We start from the raw sequence: 22,543 nt of genomic DNA, 5'->3' as shown, positions 1-22,543 counted from the left end.
CTTCAAAGCTTCTGCTCTGTAGTATTTTACAAGGTTTGCTGGAATGAACTGAGCTCTGCAGTCGGATAGATCTTGGTTTGAATCCCAACTAGGTCACCTGCTCAAAGTAAGGTTCTGAGCAAGTCCCTTCACTTCTATACAACACCATATCATCATCTGTAAAAAAAGGATAATGATACTTAGTGTGCTGATTAAATGAGATGGTACCTGTAAAGGCCCTTACACAGAGCCAAGCACATACAGTAGGTTCTCAAGAAATAGTATTTTTAAAAAGTCTTAACTCTGCTGGGCACAATGGCTCACACCTGTAATCCCAGCACTTTGGGAGGCCAGGGTTAGAGAATTGCTTAAAGCTAGAATTTAAGACCAGCTTGGGCAACATAGTGAGACGCTGCCTCTACGGCATTTTTTTAAAAAATTAGCCAGACTTACTGGCGTGCACCTGTAGTCCTAGCTACTTGGGAGGCTAAGGTGGGAGGATCACTTGAAGCCAAGAGTTCAAGGCTACAGTGAGCTAGGATTGTGTCACTGCACTGTAGCCTGGGTGACAGAACAATATCCTGTCTCTTAAGAAAAGTCTTTTTTTAATTTTTATTTTTTTTTGAGACGGAGTCTCGCTCTGTCGCCCAGGCTGGAGTGCAGTGGCGCGATCTCAGCTCACTGCAAGCTCCGCCTTCTGGGTTTACACCATTCTCCTGCCTCAGCCTCCTGGGACTACAGGCGCCTGCTACCTCGCCCGGCTAGTTTTTTGTATTTTTTAGTAGAGACGGGGTTTCACCGTGTTAGCCAGGATGGTCTCGATCTTCTGACCTCGTGATCCGCCCGTCTGGGCCTCCCAAAGTGCTGGGATTACAGGCTTGAGCCACCGTGCCTGGCCTGAAAATTATATTCTGATATATTTAAATTTTTGGCTTTGTTTTAAAAGTGCAAGACATTGTAGAAATTACTTTGTGCTACGTGTAGGTTTATTCCTGGAAGGTTGTATGTATGTTGAATCATCTAAGTGCAACACAGCTTGATCTTTAAAGAAATTTTGTATTGTTTTCATAAAGTAAGAATTTAATTTGGGCTGGGAGAGGTGGCTCACGCCTGGAATCCCAGCACTTTGGGAGGCCGAGGCAGGTGGATCACTTGAGGTCAGGAGTTTAAGACCAGCCTGGCAAACGTGGTGAAACCCTGTCTCCACTAAAAATACAAAACTTAGCCAGGCGTGGTGGCAGGCACCTGTAATCCCAGCTACTTGGAAGGCCGAGGCAGAAGAATTGCTTGAACCTGGGAGGCAGAAGTTGCAGTGAGCCGAGATTGCACCACTGCACTCCAGCCTGGGTGGCAGAGCAAGACTCTGTCTCAAGAAAAAAAAAATAAATAAATAAATAAAATAAATGAGATACATTTGAGCCAGACATGGTGGCGGCTCACACTTATCTCAGTACTTTGGGAGGCTGAGGCAGGAGAATTGCTTGAGGCCAGGAGTTTAAGACTAGCTTGGGCAATATAACAAGACCCTATATCTACCAAAAAAAAAAAGAGAGAGAGAGAGAGAAAAGAGATACATTTATATAGAGCAGTTGGTCTGTTAATTATGGGCTTTTTTTTTTTTTAAGTTAGGGACCATAGAGAATTAAATAGAATAGAGAAACAATGTGATAAAGAAAAACAAATTACAACTACATTTGTCAACTAGCTGTCAGGCTGAGAAAAGTACAGAGTCAATTTTGTTATAAATCATTTCTTTTTTTTTTTTTTTTTTTTTTTTTTTTTTTTTTTTGAGACAGGCTTCACTCCCATCGCCCAGGCTGGAGTACAATGGCATGGTCTCAGCTCACTGCAACCTCTGCTTCCTGGGCTCAAGTAATTCCCCTGCCTCAGCCTCCCAAGTAGCTGGGACTACAGGTACATGCCACTATGCCCAGCTAATATTTGTATTTTTTGTAGAGAAAGGGTTTTGCTACATTGCCCAGAGTGGTCCCCAACTCCTAGATTCCAGCAATCCACTCACTTTGGTTTTCCAAAGTGCTGGGATTACAGGCATGAGCCACCACGCCCAGCAATAAATTATTTCTGAGAATAGGTACCTATAGTGCTGCTGATGTAGCTGGGTATTGAAGAAAAAGGCAAAACGTTATAAAATTTCTATAGAAACCCAGGGTTGTGGGAGTGGGCAAAGAAAGAAGGAAGAAGATGATATGACTTGGCTGTATTGCTAAACGTTGTGCTACTTCATCATTCACTAAGGATTGAAGTCCAGTAACCTTGGTCTTTGTTAAAACTTGGGGGCTGAATTCTCTGACATATTTATACGCTAAAGACATTTGGTGATGGTCACATGTGAAGTAGGTCTTCAGAACCAAATGGAGAGGGCAGTTTGGGGCTACCAGAGTTGTGCTATTATACCTTCCTTTTCAGTAAATGATCAGTCTACTTGACCATGGCGTACTATATAAGGAAAGGTCTTAGAAGATCCACGCTAGTTTTGAGATTCTCAGTCTTAATGCTTCAAAGCAACTTGTTCTAATTTTACTTAAGATATCAAAATTTGGCCGGGTGCAGTGGCTCCCACCTGTAATCCCAGCACTTTGAGAGGCCAAGGCAGGTGGATCACTTGACATCAGGAGTTTGAGACCGGCCTGGCCAACACAGTGAAACACCGTTTCTACTAAAAATACAAAAATTAGCCAGGTGTGGTGGTGCACGCCTGTAATCCCAGCTATTTGGGAGGCTGCGATAGGAGAATTGATTGAACTCGGGAGGCAGAGGTTACAGTGAGCCAAGATTATGGCACTCTGCAAGACTGTGTCTCAAAAAAAAAATTTAAAAAAAATAAAAAATTTTGCACATTATTTGCTTTTTGTAAAATATAAATTGGAAGAGATTCAAAGTTATTCCTATGATGATACCACTTATACTTGCATTTCCATGTGCTTTTTAGACATAAGAGCATTAGGATTACAAGGAGTTTGCAAAAAATATGCATAATTTCGGCTATACTTATGGGAATATGAACATCTGTGTGTCTTGGCAGAAAAAATGTACAGAACCATTAACTAATTAGACCTCAGTTATGAGAGAAGATAGAAGTTAGGAAGATAGGCTTTGTAATGTTGGTCAGGCTACTTGTTTTCCACAAGCCTTGCATTTCCCCTGTATAAAATAAGATCATAGGAGGATTAAATAAGACAGTAATTATAGAATCAGTAAGTTCTCAAGTTATTATTATAGGCATTGTTAGTGTCCTTGTGACCTTAAATAAGTTCCTTAATTTCTCTGGCCACCTGTTTTCTCTGTCTGTAGAATGGTCGTAATATCTGCTCAACTATATACTTTAGAATGAGAATAAATAATAATCTATAAAATAACTTGGGGCAGGGGGCTCGTGACTGTAATCTCAGCACTTTGGGAGACCAAGGCGGGCAGATCACTTGAGGCCAGGAGTTTGTGACCCTGTCTCTACTAAAAATAACAAAAAATTGCCCAGGCATGGTGGCACACACCTGTAATCCCAGCTACTCAAGATGCTGAGGCATAAGAATCACTTGAACCTGGGAGGCGGAGGTTGCAGTGAGCCGAGATTGTGCCACTGCACTCCAGCCTGGACACTCCAGGTGACAGAGTAAGATTCTGTCTCAAAAAGAAATAAAAATAAAAATAAAATAATAAAATAACTTGGAGCTCATTGGTCCTTAAATTTATCTCAGCTCTGTTAAAGGAAATATCCATTTGTTTATCTGTTTTTTATTGATGGTCACCTGAGCAATTTCCAGTATAGAGTTAGTATTAATAAAGTCACTGAATATTTTTGTACTTTCCTTTTTTTTCTTCTTCTTCTTCTTCTGGTTTAAAGGCCTCAGAAACTTTTTCATTTCTGTGGGGTAAATTTGTAGGAGTGGAATTGCTGGGTCAAAGGATAGGTGCATATTTAGCTTAAAAAAAAAAAAAAACTAGTCCAGGCGTGGTGGCTCATGCCTGTAATCCCAGCACTTTGGGAGGCTGAGGCAGGCAGATCACCTGAGGTCAGGAGTTCGAGACCAGCCTGACCAACATGGAGAAACCCCATCTCTACTAAAAATACAAAATTAGCTGGACGTGGTGGCTCATGCCTGTAATCCCAGCTACTCGGGAGGCTGAGGGAGGAGAATCGCTTGAACCCGGTAGGCGGAGGTTACGGTGAGCTGAGATCGCACCATTACTTACACTCCAGCCTGGGCAACAAGAGTGAAACTCCGTCTCAAAAACAACAATAACAACAGCAACAAACTGCCAGGCTGGGCACAGTGGCTCATGCCTGTAATCCCAGTACTTTGGGAGGTCGAGAGTGGTAGATCACCTGAGGTCAGGCGTTTGAGACCAGCCTGGCCAACATGGTGAAACCCCATCTCTACTAAAAATAAAAAAATAAAATAAGCTAAACTGCCAGACTTCCTTCCAAAGTAATTGTGCCATTTTGTGCCATTTTATGTTCCTGCCATTATATGAGAGTTTTCCTTGTTTCACATCCTCACCAAAATTGATGTTATCAGTCTTTTTAATATTTACCTTTCTGGTGGGTGCATAGTGGAATCTTTTTGTGGCTCATCCTTCATTCGTATCTAAAGCCTTCACTTTCTAAACCAAAAATGTGTTTGATATTAGAGGGAAATGCCTTTTTTTTCTGCTTTACTACTTTGATTTGGTTCCATAGAGCTGAGAAAAAGTAAAAAGTGCTAATGATCAGAATGAGTAAGTACAGGGGAAGAAGAATTTTACTCCCTTCCTCTACCTTGAGTTTTCAAGACCTCATTTGATGCATCTGGTAATTATAAGTATTTCATTTTGGAAAGCAAACACTTAATAAATAATGATGAAGTCCAAGGAGAGAACATGAGCCCCTTCCTTAGCAATCAGTATTGTAGGCAGTATGAAGTTTAGGAAGAACAAGGTGTTCTCAAATACTCCTTTTGGAAATGTAAATCCATGTTCTTTGCATTGGTTCACAGTGCCTCAGTCATCTTCACATTGACTATTTTCCACGTAAAAGGTAAATTTTGCCTTTATAATGTATAAAATTATATGATTATTACTAAGTTGAACACTTAAGTTATATTAAAGACTTTGCTAAACAGGAGAAGTAAGCTAGACTTACAGAATCCTGTGTACCTAAACATTGATTTGATTCATCTGATCAAAATCTTAATTGCATTTCTCAGAAAATCCTCAGTGGTTTGACAAGAGGCCAAAACTTCAGACATTATAGCTGTCTCCTCTTCTCCCTTGTGGACCCAAATGATTACTGGCAGACTGCCTCCATATTTTTATTAGCAAAGTTTTCATTGGAATTTTCTTTTAAATTAGCAGTAGCCTTTACAAATTACTTTGTCCCCTTTGTCAGTTTTAATGGTTTCTTCAAAGGTGGACTCTTTTGGATCCTAGACTCATCAGTCCTATTTTGGAACTTCTTTTCTGTTCTAATTTAATTTTCTATTTCACAATCCCTTTTCAAGAAAAATTGCAAAATTTTTCTTTTCATAAAAAACGGGTTAACTGACTGAGCACGGTGGCTCAAGCCTGTAATCCCAGCACTTTGGGAGGTCGAGGCGGGCGGATCACGAGGTCAGGAGATCGGGACCATCCTGACTAACACAGTGAAACCCCGTCTCTACTAAAAATACAAAAAATAAGCTGGGCATAGTGGTGGGCGCCTGTTGTCCCAGCTACTAGGGAGTCTGAGGCGGCAGAATGGCGTGAACCCGGGAGGCGGAGCTTGCAGTGAGCTGAGATGGTGCTATTGCACTCCAGCCTGGGCGACAGAGTAAGACTCCGTCTCAAAAAAAAAAAACAAAAAAACAAAAAAAACTGGTTAACTGTCAGTGGGAAATAACTTACTGTCTATTCTCATATTTTTTCAGCCCAGTGGTCCCGGTATCTGCTTGTGTTTAATCAGGCTTAGTTTTATTTTATAACAGATTTATTTTCCATTCTTCCAGTTTTTAATAACTAGGATCTGAGACATCAGGATTTTCAGAAGTTAGACTGTGTCAAAGGAGAAATGTCTGAGAGATTGTCCTAGGAACTGTATGATGTGTAAAGACTTTCAGAAGGTGAACATTCTGTGCCTCAAGAAGGATGAACTGATTCCTGTCTGTAGTGCTAAGTAGGTCAGTAGGAGGAGTGAAGGAAATTTCTGGTCAAGGTTTTGGGGCTGAACTTTTAGCATATGCTTAAAAGATGTTACACTGGTTACAGTGCCAAAGCAACTCGATGGAAATAAATAGTCCCTCTAGAAAATAGCCTGATATACGATCTGAAATAAGAACATCATTGCGTCCCCCACCCAGTTTCGTGGGATGAGGGTAATTCTGAATCTTTTGCTAGAATGAGGGTGGGGCAGTCACTGGCCACTGGGTGTGGGGAATGCTGACAGGCTTTCAACCATACCACGCAGAGTAGAGCTGCATGCTTTACTCCCACTTCCAGAGGTAACTGGTACCACCGCTTCCCCAGCCTCTTAGGGATTCTCCAACACGGATTGGCTGGGATTTCGCTCTTTCCAGTTTTCTTAAGTCAGCTAAGTCATTTAACTCCTCTGTTTACTAGCCTCCAAAATTTTGTTGTAGTGACTCCTCTCCTGTTCTCCTTGGATTTGTAAGATTATGCTTTTAAAAAAAATACCCCGGCCTGGCACGGTGGCTCACGCCAGTAATCTCAGCACTTTGGGAGGTCGAGGCAGGCGGATCACGAGGTCAGGGAGATCGAGACCATCCTGGCCAGCATGGTGAAACCCCGTCTCTACTAAATATTAGCGAGGCCTGCTGGCAGGCAACTCGGGAGCCTGAGGCAGAATGGCGTGAACCCGGGAGGCCTGCTGGCAGGCGACTCCAGCCTGGGTGAAAGAGCGAGGCTCCATCTCAAAAAAAAAATAAAAAAAATAAAAAACATGTGGGGGCCAGGCACAATGGTTCATGGCTATAATCCCAGCAGTTTGGGAGGCTGAGGCGTGTGGATCACCTGAGGTCAGGAATTTCAGACCAGCCTGACCAACATGGTGAATCCCCGTCTCTACTAAAGATACAAAAACTAGCCGGGCGTGGTGGCACATGCCTGTAATCCCAGCTGCTTGGGAGGCTGAGGCAGGAGAATCGCTTGAACCCAGGAGGTGGAGGTTGCAGTGAGCTGAGACTGCGCCATTGCACTCCAGCCCGGGCAACAAAAGGTAAAGTCTGTCTCAAAAAAAAAAAAAAAAAAAAATTGAGTGGGGGCCGGGCGCAGTGGCTCATGCCTGTAATCCCAGCACTTTGGGAGGCCGAGGCGGTCGGATCATGAGGTCAGGAGTTCAAGACCAGGCTGGCCAACATAGTGAAACCTCGTCTCTACTAAAAATACAAAAATTAGCTGGGCATGGTGGCGGGCGCCTGTAGTCCCAGCTACTGGAGAGGCTGAGGCAGGAGAATTGCTTGAAACCGGAAGGCGGAGGTTGCAGTGAGCTGAGATCAGCCACTGCCCTCCAGCCTGGGCGAAAGAGCGAAACTCCGTCTCAAAAAAAAAAAAAATTTTTTTTTTTGTAGAGATGGGGTCTCACTTTGTTGCCCAGGCTGGTCTCAAACTCCTGGCCTCAAGTGATTTCCCCGCCTCAGCCTCCCAAAGTGTTGGGATTACAGGCGTGAGTCACTGTACTTGACCTAATTTTTTTAAATTGTGGTAAAATACACATAACATAAAATTTCTTTTTTTTTTTTTTTGAGACGGAGTCTTGCTCTGTCACCCAGGCTGGAGTGCTGTGGCCGGATCTCAGCTCACTGCAAGCTCCGCCTCCCGGGTTCCCGCCATTCTCCTGCCTCAGCCTCCGGAGTAGCTGGGACTACAGGCGCCCGCCACCTCGCCCGGCTAGTTTTTTTGTATTTTTAAGTAGAGACGGGGTTTCACCGTGTTCGCCAGGATGGTCTCGATCTCCTGACCTCGTGATCCGCCCGTCTCGGCCTCCCAAAGTGCTGGGATTACAGGCTTGAGCCACCGCGCCCGGCCAACATAAAATTTCTTAATCATTTTTAAGTGTACAGGTCAGAAGTGTTAAGTATATTCATATTTTTGTACAACCAATGTCCAGAAATTTTTCTTCTTGCAAAACTAAAATTCTCTACTCATTAAAAACCTCCCCATTTCACCCTTCCTTCAGCTCCTGGCACCTACCATTCCACTTTCTGTGAGTTTGACTGCTGTAGATACTTCATAAAAGTGGGTTCATACATTATTTCTTTTTTCGTGACTGGCTTATTTTACTTAGTATAATATCCTTAATGATGTGTGTTGTAACATGTGTTAGGATTTCTTCCTTATTAAGGGGTGAATAATGCCATTATATGTATATACTACATTTTGTTTATCCATTCATCCATTGATGGACATTTGGGTTGCTTCCACCTTTTGGCTATTGTGAATGATGCTGCTATAAACATGGGTGTACAAATGTCTCATAAAATTATTTTTAAGTTGATTGTTTTGATCATGTTGCCCTCCTATTGAGAATCCTAAGTGATTCTATGTTATTAATAGTTACCAATTAAGGCCAGGCGCAGTGGCTCACGCCTGTAATCCCAGCACTTTGGGAGACCTAGGTGGGCGGATCACTTGAGGTCAGGAGTTCAAGACCAGCCTGGCCAACATGGTGAAACCCTGTCTCTACTAAAAATACAAAAATTAGCCAGGCTTGGTGGTGTGTGCCTGTAATCCCAGCTACTTGGGAGGCTGAAGCAGGAGAATTGCTTGAACCCGGGAGGCAGAGGTTTCAGTGAGCCGAGATTGTGCCACTGCACTTCAGCCTGGGCAAAGAGCAAGACTCCATCTCAAAAAAAAAAAAAAAGTTACCAATTAATATTCAGACTTAACCTGCTGTTCAAGACCCTCTAAATTCTGGAACCACGCTACCTCTTAATATACGTAGGTATATAATAGGAAATCAAATAAAGAGCTCATCAGAACTGTGTCTAAATAAAAAGCAAATAGCTTAAAACTTGATATCTAAAGGTTTTCCTCTGAGTAATATGAACTTTCAAATATAGACTTTTCTTAAGCCTTTTGGCTGTTCACAACTCTTATTTTATGTCTTCTATTTTCTAGAACTTTTGTCCTATTTTGCTGTTACCATAAAACTTTGACAGCATATAAAAGATGGATAGACTAGTAGGTAGGTCTGGAAGTAGCTAGATGATACACTTTTTTCATCACTGTATCTCCAATACCAGTGCCTAGCACAATATTTGGCATATAGTAGGTGCTCAATAAATGTTTATTTAAGAAAGTATAGACCAACCAGAATTCAAATGAAAATGAATATTTGTAATACAAAATATGACAACTTAAAGTATTTGGAATTATAAAGGGTTTAGAAACTGTGACAAAAGAGCTTCAAAGCAGAAATGCTAGTGTACTTGTAAATTGCTTATTTTTTTGACAAGTGGCATAGAATCTGATGATAGTGCCTTTAGGCAGCAAAAACTGTCTTCAGAAAATAATGTAAAGAAAACTCACTCCCTGGTCATTGGCGGTTTGTGAATTTGTAGCCTACCATGAAAAACACTCCTAATTGCTTTTTTTTTTTTTTCCATTTTAAAAGATATGTGTTCACAGCAGAGTATATATGTTATTTATTTATTTATTTGACTTTTAAAATTCATCTTTGCAAGAACTTCGATTAAAACACAAAACAATATTCAATAGATTGCTTTATAAAGAATTTGTTCAATGTATATTTAAAATATTTTAGCAGTTTTCTAAAGGTTACTTTTGAAATATAGATTGTTCTTGGTGAGCATTAACTAATACAGAACAGTCATAGTGTTGATCCCTTAACTATTTTTCTACCATAACTCACTGGATGAGTTATCACATAAAAGTACCCAAACACAGTTCTAAATTTTCATAAAGAGTAATAATCTGCTAATTTTCTTTTTTCTTTTTTTTTTTAAGAGGAAGTCTCACTTTGTCACCCAGGCTGGAGTGCAGTGGCGCGATCTTGGCTTACTGCAATCTCTGACTCCTGGGTTCAAGCGATTCTCCTGCCTCAGCCTCCTGAGTAGCTGACATTACAGGCATGTGCCACCATGCGTGGCTAATTTTTGTATATTTTAGTAGAGATGGGGTTTCACCATATTGGCCAGGCTGGTCTCAAACTCCTGACCTCAGGTGATCTGCCCATCTCAGCCTCCCAAAGTGCTGGGATTACAGGCGTGAGCCACCATGCCCGGCTGCTAATTTTCTATTTATTTCACATAATGTAAATTTCAGTTCATTATTTGGCAGTACACATTTTTAAGCTGGCACTACTTTATACCAGAATTTCCTAAATGTTTAAAAGAGTATCAGTTCCTTCTTTTCAATGTGCCTAATATGGTTCAGCAAGCATGCTTTTCATTTCTTAGACATAGAAATTAAGGCAAAGTTATCTACTGTAGACTACAGTAAGTTCCCTCAGCTTATTACTTTAACACTGAAACGACAGATCCAGCAGTTGGTGTTTCTTTAATTTTTTCTCAGGTTCAGTAACTAGCCCAAGTTGGTCTTTCTGATTTTTTAATATATTTTATTTATTTATTTATTTATTTGAGACAGAGTCTTGCTCTGTCACCCAGGCTGGATCTTGGCTCACTGCAACCTCCACCTCCCTAGTTCAAGCAGTTCCCCTGCCTCAGCGTCCCGAGTAGCTGGGATTACAGGCGCCTGCCCCCACGCCCGGCTAAATTTTTTGTATTTTTGGTAGAGTCGGGATGTCACTATGTTGGCCAGGCTGGCCTCAAACTCCTGATCTCAGACAGTCCACCTGCCTTGGCCTCCCAAAGTGCTGGGATTACAGGAGTGAGCCACCGCGCCCGGCCTCTGATTTTTATCTTTCCATATGTTGTTTTCTTTGGAATTGAGCTCTAGGGAATTAAGAGAAAGTATCTTTTTTTTTCTTTTTTTTTTTTTAGACGGAGTCTCGCTCTGTCACCCAGGCTGGAGTGCAGTGGTGTGATCTTGGCTCATTGCAACCTCCACCTCCCGGGTTCAAGCTATTCTCCTGCCTCAGCCTCCTGAGTAGCTGGGATTACAGGCACCCACTACCATGCCCAGCTAATTTTTTGTATTTTAGCAGAGATGGGGTTTCACTGTGTTGCCCAGGCTGGTCTCGAACTCCTGAGCTCAGGCAATCTGCCTGCCTTGGCCTCCCAAAGTGCTGGTATTACAGTCGTGAGCCACTGTGCCTGGCCGAGAAAGTATCTTTTTTTTGAGACAGAGTCTCGCTCTGTCGCCCAGGCTGGAGTGCAGTGGCCGGATCTCAGCTCACTGCAAGCTCCACCTCCCGGGTTCACGCCATTCTCCCGCCTCAGCCTTCCCGAGTAACTGGGACTACAGGCGCCCGCCACCTCGCCCGGCTAGTTTTTTGTATTTTTTAGTAGAGACAGGGTTTCACCATGTTAGCCAGGATGGTCTCGATCTCCTGACCTCGTGATCCACCCGTCTCGGCCTCCCAAAGTGCTGGGATTACAGGCTTGAGCCACCGCGCCCGGCCTGAAAGTATCTTTATTTGAGTATACAGATGTGTTTGAAAATGCTAAGTTAAAATAGATTTGCAGTTATGTATTTTAAACCTGGCAGGTTTGGTGACTTCTGTCCTAGCTCATTTTTTTTTTTTCTTTTTCCACACAGATTGATAGAGCTACATTCTCCTGATAGCAGGAACACGTTGATCCTACGCTGCAAAGATACAGCCACAGCACACTCCTGGTTCGTAGCTATCCACACCAACATAATGGCTCTCCTCCCACAGGTGTTGGCTGAACTCAACGCCATGCTTGGGGCAACCAGTACAGCAGGAGGCAGTAAAGAGGTCAAGCATATTGCCTGGCTGGCAGAACAGGTAGGCTGGGAGGCAGGTATCACATGGTTCCCATTCAGAGCCAGGATGGATCCTCATTTTAGATATCTGTAATACTTAACATGCAGTTAGGTCCTGGATATCTAACTTGCAGATCTTTTGTTTTTCGGTCTTTTGTTTCACCTCCCTTTTTCTCCTTCTACCTTTGGCTATTTGTTGCTGATTATCCACTCAACCAGAAGTAACTGACATAGTAATCACTATCATACTGTTACTAAAAAGAAGTGCTTATTACCATCTCTATCCTTAATGACAGAGGATAATTTTCATGATTTTAGATCAGGTTCAGCTAACTTTTTCTGTAAAGGGCAAGATAGCATCACAACTACTTGATTCTTCTGTTGTAGCAAGACAACTGTAATAGGCAATAGGAAAATGAATGGGTGTGACTGCGTTTCAGTAAAACTTTATTTACAAAAACAAGTAAACTGGTGGTTGGCTGGATCTGGCCCAGGGGTCATAGTTTCCCAACCCTTGTTCCTGACTAGAAGAGCTTCTAGGGGCAGCAGGCTGTAGTTGATTCCCCTGCTCTGGAAAAAGTATAAAATATACAAACGATTTTACAATTAGACAGAGGTACAATTGTCTTCCATAACTGAAAAGTGAAAAAAAAAGAAACAAGAAAGCCTGAGTAGATGTTGAGTGAAAGGAAAAGAAGAACTTGAAAGCCCAAGTTATTTTAGATCCCAGGTTTGACAAAAGGAGAGTAAAAGTTCTATGTGACATTATGTTACATCTTTTTTCTTCACCATCAGCTAGGCTAGAGGGGCTTGAAAAAAAAGGACTGGACTAGGGGGTTCAGAGATGAGTGTTTAAGTGCTAGCTCTGTTTTTCACTGCTTTTGAGTCTTTTTGAAACTTAGGTTTTGAATCCTAGTTGTGTGTGCAAAGGGCCAGGGAGTGGACTAAATAACTGGTTCCCAAATACAGCAGAATCAGCACAGGAAGGATTCTGTTCTTTCAGTTTTGATTTTTTTTTTTTTTTTTAAGTACAGTTTCCCACTGGTTCCCACCTTCCACCCCAACATAGTTCTAACTTTTTTTTTTTAAGTCCAGGTTGATTTTATTTATTTGAGGAGGATATTGTCCTCAAAGCAGTTCTGATGTGGTAGATCTGTGGTGGTGCCTGGTGATCTTGGTGGTACCAAGTAATTGTGGTAATTCAGGGGCCAAGTTTGGTCACCAGCAAGAGTAATTTTTTTATTTTATTTTTTGCCACTTCTCAACTTTTTATGAATATTTCAAATAAAATTATAATGAGAATGTAATATTAGTACAGTGATCATTTCTATAAAGCATAATTAGAATAACTAATAAATGAGTGAAAGTCATGGTATAAGTACTTATGACTTTGAAAATTTTAACATTTTAGTTGTGTTTATCATTGTTTCTATATTTTATATGCTAGTTGAAAACTTGAATTGAATGGTAATTGTTCTGTGCTTCTGGCATTGTTCAAAATCCTCATGATTTTAAAAAGGTAACACATTCACATGGTTGAAAAATCAAACAAAAAATTAATAGGTGAAAAGTCTTGCCCTCATTCCTGTTACCTATCCACCTGTTATGCCCTTTGCCCTGGGAAGGTAACAACTCTTATTCCTTTCTATTGAATCTTTTGAGAGTTTCTTTATGCAAATAAAAAGAAAATATGAGGCAGGATGTGGTAGCTCATACCTGTAAAACCAACACTTTGGGAGGCTGAGGTGGGAGGATCGCTTAAGACCAGGAGTTTGAGACCAACCAGGGCAATATGGCAAAACCCCATCTCTACAAAAAATTAACAACTAAAAAAAAATTAGCTGGGTCCTTTCACACATGCACTGTCCAGATCCTTTGGCTCCTATGTCCAGGTAGATCAGATAAGGATATCAACATTATCTGCATATATTCAGTTCTTAAGTTTCTGACAGTAAATAGTAAAACTTTGGTTAGTAAGGGATTTATCCAAAGGTTCACATCAGTTCCTAAGTTTAGATAGTGAGAGTTCAGAGGGTAGGGGATATTTCTCTTTTTGTTTTTTTGGAGATGGAGTCTTGCTCTGTCGCCCAGGCTGAAGTGCGGTGGCGCGATCTCGGCTCACTGCAAGCTCCGCCTCCTAGGTTATTGATACTAATTTTTATGTGACTGATTTTACCCTTTAACTGGTTATATTGGTTTTTGTTTTGTTTGTTTGTTTGTTTTGTTTAATTTCCATGTTCACAGTGGTTTTTTTTAATTGGCAAATAATTATGTATATTTATGGGATACAATATAATGTTTTGATACATGTATACATTGTGGAATGCTCAAATCAGGCTAATCAACATATCCATCACCTCAAATATTTATCGTTTCTTTGTGGTAAAAACATTTAAAATTTTTTCTTTTAACGTATTTTGAAATACGCAATTTATTTTTTTGAAATGAGGTCTTACTCTGTCGCCCAGGCTGGAGTGCAGTGGTGCGATCTTGGCTCACTGCAACCTCTGCCTCCCAAGTTCAAGCTATTCTCCTGCGTCAGCCTCCTGAGTAACTGGGATTACAGGCACATGCCACCACACCCAGCTAATTTTTGTATTTTTAGTAGAGATGGGATTTCACCATGATGGCCAGACTGGTGTCAAACTCCTGACTTCAGGTCATCCACCCGCCTCACCCTCCCAAAGTTCTGGGATTACAGGTGTGAGCTACTATGCCCGGTCAATATATTATTATTAACTATAGTCACCATACTATGCAAAAGATTATCAGAATTTATTCATCCTGTTTAATTGAAACTTTGTACCATTTGACCAACATCTTCACTTTCCCCATTTACGCCTCACTCCAGCCACTGGGAACCACCATTCCACTCTACTTTTTTTTTTTGAGGCAGGGTCTCATTCTTTCACGCGGGCTGAAGTGCAGTGGTGTAATCATGGCTCACTGCAGCCTCAACCTCCTGGGCCCAAGCAATCCTCCCACTTCAGTCTTCTGAGTAGCTAGGACTACAAGCACGTACCACCACACCAGGCTAATTTTAAAATTATTTTTTGTAGAGATAGGATCTCACTGTGTTGCCCAGGCTGGTCTCAAACTCCTAGGAGAAGAGAGTCCCAGTGATAGATATTATAGCACAGAACCAAACCACTCAGGCCACTTTCAGATTATAGATGTAAGGTTCTCATGTCCAGATTACCTTCAGAAGTCCTTAAGGAAAGCACGTGAAAAGGGCTCTGAAGGCAACACTTTCAGAGATAAGTGATTCGTCAATTTGAATTCTCCTTGAAGCTGTCAGTGGTGCTGAGCTGAAGGATCAGTGTTAAAATACAGTGTTGTTAAACAGTCCTTGCTCAGAGGTCTCCTGAGGAGGGAAAAGTTTTGATCATGACAGGGCTTTTCTTGAATATAGTCTTTGGCTTTTTGGCCTTGGATCCTTGACAGTATGGATAAATAGTAGTTGTTTTCCTGAAGTTTAAAACATTTTTAGAGATAACTGAGCATTATACAAGTAAATTCAATGCAACCTTCTAAGCTGAAACATAAATTTCTAAAATACAATGGGCCAGGCACGGTGGCTCATGCTTGTAATCCCAGCACTTTGGGAGGCTGAGGTAGGTGGATCACCTGAGGTCAGGAGTTCGAGACTAGTATGGCCAACATGGTGAAACCCTGGCTGTACTAAAAATACAAAAAATTAGGTGGGCGTGGTGGCGGGTGCCTGTAATCTCAGGTTAGTCAGGAGGCTGAGGCAGGAGAATTGCTTGAACCCGGGAGGTGGAGGTTGCAGTGAACCAAGATCTTGCCATTGCACTCCAGCCTGGGTGACAGAACAAGACTCTGTCTAAAAACATAATAATAATAATAATAATAATAATAATAAATAAAATACAATGGAGAACTCTTGGAACATAGTTTAAGTGTTTTCTTAAGCTGTTAAGTTCTGGGCTAATAATAATTTTTTAAAAATACAACACAGTGAGGCTGGGCACATTGGCTTACGCCTGTAATCCTAGCACTCTAGGAGGCCGAGGCAGGCAGATTGCCTGAGCCCAGGAGTTCGAGGCCAGCCTGGGCAATACAGTGAAACCCCATCTCTTCTAAAATACAAAAAAATTAGCTGGGCGTGGCAGCATGCACCTGTAGTCCCAGCTACTCAGGAGGCTGAGGCAGGAGAATTGCTTGAACCCAGGAGGCAGAGGTTGCGGTAAGCCGAGATTGCACCACTGCACTCCAACCTGGGCAACAGAGTGATACTGCGTCTCAAAAAACAAAACAAAACAAACACACACACACAGTGGGTCTGGCGCTGTGGCTCACTCCAGTCATCCCAGCACTTCGGGAGGCTGAGGCGGGCAGATGACCTGAAATCAGGAGTTCGAGACCAGCCTGACCAACATGGAGAAACCTTGTTTCTACTAAAAATACAAGGTTAGCTGGGTGTGGTGGCATATGCCTATAATCCCAGCCACTCAGTAGGCTGAAGCAGGAGAATCACTTGAACCCAGGAGGCTGAGACTGCAGTAAGCTGAGATTGTACCATTGCACTCCGGCCTGGGCAACAAGAGCGAAACTCCGTCTCAGAAAGAAAAAAAAAAAAACGACATAGTGAATCATGATCTGCGTTTTAAAAAAATACAATAGACGGGCCGGGCAAGGTGTCCCATACCTGTAATCCCAGCACTTTGGGAGGCCAAGGCGGGTGGATCATGAGATCAGGAGATCAAGACCACCCTGGCCAACATGGTGAAACCCATCTCTACTAAAAATACAAAAATTAGCTGGGTGTGGTGGCACACACCTGTAGTCCTAACTACTCAGGAGGCTGAGGCAGGAGGTAAAGGTTGCAGTGAGCCGCGATTGTGCCACTGCACTCCAGCCTGGCGACAGACCGAGACTGTCTCAAAAAAAAAAAAAAAAAAAAAAAAAATAGACATTAACAGATTACATTGCACAAAATAAGAGAGTTATGTTATTTGGAAAATATTTTATTCAACTATCTATGTATGCGTATATTGGGTTGCAATGTAAACTATATTTCTTATTGTAAGTCTTGATCAAAAACTTTGATGTTTACATTATACAGACTTACTTGGTAGTAGGAGTTTCTGTCCTATGTTTAGAAGATATTACACATCAGACATTGAAACTTATAATTTTGAACATATTACTATATATTTAATTAGAATTGACAATATTGGCCAGATGTGTGGCTCATGCCTGTAATCCCAGCTCTTTGGGAAGCTGAGTGAGACCCTATCTCAATAAAAGAAAAAACAGAATTGGCAATGTTCAGTTATTATGGAATGGGGAAAAACTGTGTTGTATCACTAGATAATGTTTATAACTCTAATACACACACCACTTCACACCTCCCAGTGGAGAGTCCCTACCAGTGTAAACTTGGTGAGATGTTTCCTGTATGTCAAGTCCATCAGGTTGGGAAAACAACATGGAGACCCATTGTGTTAGGCCATCACTGAAGGAACTTTTACAAAGACATATCATTATAGTTAGCCCTGATTTCTGAATTTTTCCATTGTAACAGGCAAAACTAGATGGTGGAAGACAGCAATGGAGACCTGTCCTCATGGCTGTGACTGAGAAGGATTTGCTGCTCTATGACTGTATGCCATGGACAAGAGATGCCTGGGCATCACCATGCCACAGCTACCCACTTGTTGCCACAAGGTAAGTAAGACTAAAGATAAGGAAATAAAATATTTATCCTACTCTAAATCTACAAAGGAATTTTAAAGTGAATTCTGTTATCTTAGGTGCCTAAAAGAGCATTTAAGTAGCGGATGCAGACAAAAATTTTTTGTTTTACAACCTTATTGATCATTTTGCAGCTGCTAGCTCAGAATAAATTGTTTTTTTCGTGAGCATTTTTGTGTGTACCTTTTAAGTTGTCAAAGAAACTTCCTAACTGTTCCCTTTTAAGACTTGCTTAGTCATGAAGATTATAGGGTTTTTTTTTTCTTTATTTTATTGACTGTGACTAGAAAACCACTGAAAATTGTGGCAGCCTTTTGACTGAGTGATGAAATCATTTAAACCAGAATGTGGTACTGTGGATAAACCACACAACTCAGCCAAAATATTGTTCAACTTCTCTTTCTAATGTAAGAACACATCATTTTGATTCTATGAAATAACCATTGATTTGACCTGAAGCCACAGGGTGTTTCTAGCATTCCACATATGGAGGGCTGAAAGGGAAAAGAATAGAGAAATTTAGACTTGGGAGCCAAGATATCTTAAGGGATCATAACTGAGAAACTAGAAAACATACCCAAATTCAAATTTTTTTGGACTTATAAAATAATCAGGTGTTGATATAACTCAAAAACTACACATTAAAGAAGAGTGTCATGGGAAAGTATTTGGTAGTCAAAAGAGCTAAATGATGAAACTATCTGGAATATCCCAGTGGGAATAGTGGGGTTTTCCTGCTTTGAGGAGACAAAGATTCATGTAAGGCAGAGTATTCTTTGCATTACAGGAAAAGTTTCACTTTAAAAGATTTCCTTAACTTACCACATATATTATTCTTCCCTTACATATATTATTCTTTTTATTAAAAAAAATCGTTTTCACATAGGCTTCCAGTAGTATCTCCGTAATTTAGAGCTGGAGCTCCTAGATCACAAAATGAAATAAAGGATTTGCTGAGCCTCAGTATTAGGGAGGTATGCCCTCATTAATTCCTTCAGGACAGAATAGTCCTGCAGAAAGACTGAATTTAATTATCAGTTTCTCTTTTAAAAAAATAAAATAAAATATACAGTATTGTTTATTGTAAATTTCTTAATATTTGGTTTTTTTAATCCCCACTAAATTATAACCTCCTTGAAGTCAAGAACTCTGATTTAGTCATCTCAGCACTTCCCACAATGCTTTGCATGTAGGAGGCTATCAATAAATCTTAGTTGAATTAAATTCTTTACTTAAGTTATAGTTTCTCTGTCATGATTACATTAGGAACTTGATGGTAATCCTATAAAAATATGTGACCATGTCTTAGTAATTATAATTAGAGCAAATAAATTTATATTTTCCAAAGATTTAGAGTTTAGGAATATGGCTCTGGAGATCTCTTAAGTTTAAATTTTGTAGAATCAGCTTACACTTTGGTTCTGATCATAGAATGCAAGGAAGGTAGCTTTATTCTTTTTTAAATGTGTGCACCTGGAAGCATGAAGCAGAAATTTATCACATTCCATAGATGAGCTTTTATTTAATACTGGAAATTATAATGCCATAAGCAAATAATTTCTTGGCTATCAAGTAGATTAGGCATGGACCACCAAAGCACTTTGGTACTAAAGAATGAGATGGGGTGGTGTGTGTACTATCACTGGTATTAATTTGCAAGTAGGGAAAAGATATAGACAAGATTTAAGAGCTAAAATTATAAAACTCGTAGAATAAAATATAGTAAATCTTCATGACTTTGGGTTAGGCAGAGTCTTCTCAGATATGATACCAAAAGCACAGTTAACAAGAGAAAAAATAGATAAATTTGACTTTAAGAAACTTAAAAGCTCTTGTGCTTCAAATGTCACCATCAAGAAAGTGAAAAAATAACTCACAGAATGGGAGAAAATATTTCAAAATCATATTTCTGACGAGACTTGTGTCTAGAATATATAAAGAATTCTTGTCCAGGCATGGTGGCTCACATCTGTAATCCTAGCACTTTGGGAGACTGAGGCAGGCCTATCATCTGAGGTCAGGAGTTCAAGACCAGCCTGACCAACATGGTGAAACCCCATCTCTACTAAAAATATAAAAATTAGCCAGTGTGGTGTTGCATACTTGTAATCCCAGCTACTCAGGAGGCTGAGGCAGGAGGATCGCCTGGATATGGGAGGCAGAGGTTGCTGTGAGCTGAGATTGCACCACTGCACTCCAGCTTAGGTGACAGAGTGAGACTCTTGTCTCAAGAAAAAAAAGAATTATCCAAGTCAGTAATGAAAAGATAAATTACACAATTAAGAAACAGGGCTGGGCGCAGTGTCTTATGCCTGAATCTCAGCACTTTGGGAGGCCAAGGTGGGTGGATCACCTGAGGTCAGGAGTTAAAAGACCAGCCTGACAAACATGGTGAAACCCCATCCCTACTAAAAATACAAAAATTAGCCAGGCATGGTGGCGTGGACTGTAATCCCAGCTACTTGGGAGGCTGAGGCAGGAGAATTGCTTGAACCCAGAGGTGGAGGTTGCAGTGAACTGAAATCTCACCACTGCACTCCAGCCTGGGTGACAGCGAGACTCCCTCTCAAAAAAGAAAAAAGAAAAAAGAAAAAAGAAATGGGAAAGTGATATGAATAGATATTTGTCCAAAGAAGATATACAAATGGCCAATAAGAACATGAAAAGATGTTCAGCATCCTTAACCATCAGGGAAATGCAAATCAAAACCACAGTGAGATATCATTTCCCACCCACTGGGATGGCTATAATTAAAAAGACAGATAAAATAAAAAGTGTGAACAACGATGTGGAGAAAATGGAATCTTTATACACTGCTGGTGAGAATGTAAAATGTATACTTGCTGTGCAAGGCAGTCTGGCAGTTTCTCAAAAGCTAAACGTAGAGTTACGCTGTGACCCATAATTCCATTCCTAAGTTATGCCCAAGAGTAATGAAAACTTATGTCCACATGAAAACTTACATATGACCATTCATAACAGCATTATTCACAATAGCCTAAGAGTGGAAACAACCTAAGTGTCCCTCAACTGATGAATGGATAAATAAAATGTGACATATCCACACAGTGGAATACTATTTTGCAGTTAAAAACAATAATGTTCTGATACACACTACAATGTAAATGAATCTTGAAAACATTATGCTAAGTGAAAGAAGCCAGACACGAACAACCACATACTGTATTGTTGCATTTATATGAAAAGTTCAGGATAGGCAAACCCAGGATAGACAGAAGGTAGATTAACCGTTGACAGGGGGAGGTAGCTAATGGGTACAGGATTTCTTTTTGAGATGATGACAATTTGCTAACATTGAATGTGGTGATGGTTCCTAAATTCTGAATATACGAAAGACCGTTGTACTTCAAGAGATAAATTGTATGGTATGTGAATTATATTTTAATAATTCAGTTATTTCAATAAAATAATTAAACCCAACAAGATTGAAAAGAGAGACTGTTTCATAATAAACTGAATGTTATACTAAGTGGTAGCATGCTACTGAACCTTTCTGTGACACATATTTTTCATTTGTTAAGTGTACCCTAATGAGGTAGGGTGGGTGTGAGTATTAAATGAGTTAATACTAATAAACTGCCTAGAATGGTGCCTGACACATTGTAACTGCTCAGTGTTAGCTGCTTTAATTATAATATTTATTATTAAATGAAAATTATGCCCAAGAAGAATTCTTTGTAAAAAGCATAATAATTAGGCCAGGTGCGGTGGCTCATGCCTATAATCCCAGCACTTTGGGAGGCTGAGGCAGGCAGATCATGAGGTCAGGAGTTCGAAACCAGTCTGACCAACCTGGAGAAACCTTGTCTCTACTAAAAATACAAAAATTAGCCCAGCGTGGTGGCACACGCCTGTAACCCCAGCTACTTGGGAAGCTAAGGCAGAAGAATCACTTGAACCCTGGAGGCAGAGGTTGCATTGAGCTGAGGTCATGCCACTGCACTCCAGCCTGGGCAACAGAGTGAGACTCCATCTCAAAAAAAAAAAAAAGTATAATAATTAGTTTAATTTGGTCATTGTTAAAGGAGGAGCTCTGGCCAGGCGCAGTGGCTCACGCCTGTAATCCCAACACTTTGGGAGGCCGAGGCGGGCGGATCACGAGGTCAGGAGATCGAGACCATCCTGGCTAACACAGTGAAACCCCGTCTCTACTAAAACTGCAAAAAATTAGCTGGGTGTGGTGGCGGGCGCCTGTAGTCCCAGCTACTAGGGAGGCTGAGGCAGGAGAATGGCATGAACCTGGGAGGCAGAGCTTGCAGTGAGCCGAGATCGCGCCACTGCACTCCCGCCTGGGCGACAGAGTGAGACTCCGTCTCAAAAAAAAAAAAAAAAAAAAAAAGGAAAAAAGAAGAGCTCTTAGCTGGGTGCCATGGCACATGCCTGTAATCCCAGCTTCTTGGGAGGCTGGAAGGGTCACTTGAGCCCAGTAGTTCAAGACCAGCCTGGGCAACATAGTGAGACCTCTCATCTCTAAAAAATTAAAAGAAAGGAAAAGGAGCAGTTTTTTTATCTGCCACCAATTTTTACAGATAGTCAAAGTTTCATATTAAAGGTGAGGAATTCAAACATGCTCATTCATGCAAATTGAACTCACCATTAATTAAATGGGTGGGTCATATAGAGCTTCCTAGACTGCCTTCCTTTCTCTATTCCTTTCCTTATTCTTCCCCTTCCCCTTCCCTGCCTTCCCTTTCCTTTCCTTTTCCTTTCTTTTCTCCTCTCTCTTCCTCTCTCCCTCCTTCCTTCTCTTTTTTTCTTTCTGATGAACTCTCACTCTATTGTCCAGTCTAGAGTGTGCAGTGGCAGGATCATAGCTCACTGTAACCTCAAACTCCTGGGCTCAAGCCATCCTCCCACCTCAGCTTCCCAAGTAGCTAGGACTATAGGCATAAGCCACTATGCCAGGCTAATTTTTTTAGCCTGTGTTGCTGTGTTGCCCAGTCTGGTCTCAAACTCCTGGGCT

The 22,543-nt window shown here is 41.0% G+C and overlaps 1 protein-coding gene across 2 annotated transcripts in view; it reads left to right on the top strand.

Moving 5' to 3' along the window:
• Positions 1-22,543, top strand: part of SNTB2 (syntrophin beta 2) — a 111,372-nt gene that overhangs the window by 62,435 nt on the left and 26,394 nt on the right. The window contains exons 3-6 of one of the 2 annotated variants that reach the window (XM_021932105.2): positions 4,974-5,014; positions 8,147-8,205; positions 11,774-11,863; positions 17,390-17,532. In XM_021932105.2, the coding sequence (XP_021787797.1) occupies positions 4,974-5,014; positions 8,147-8,205; positions 11,774-11,863; positions 17,390-17,532 (333 nt within the window). Of the gene's footprint in view, positions 1-4,973; positions 5,015-8,146; positions 8,206-11,652; positions 11,864-17,389; positions 17,533-22,543 lie in introns of both variants that reach the window. The other variant, XM_003917102.5, reaches the window with a different exon arrangement.

This window comes from Papio anubis, chromosome 18 (assembly GCF_008728515.1).
Source record: "Papio anubis isolate 15944 chromosome 18, Panubis1.0, whole genome shotgun sequence".
NCBI classification, from domain to species: domain Eukaryota; kingdom Metazoa; phylum Chordata; class Mammalia; order Primates; family Cercopithecidae; genus Papio; species Papio anubis.
This window is presented reverse-complemented; position numbering and strand designations above follow the sequence as displayed.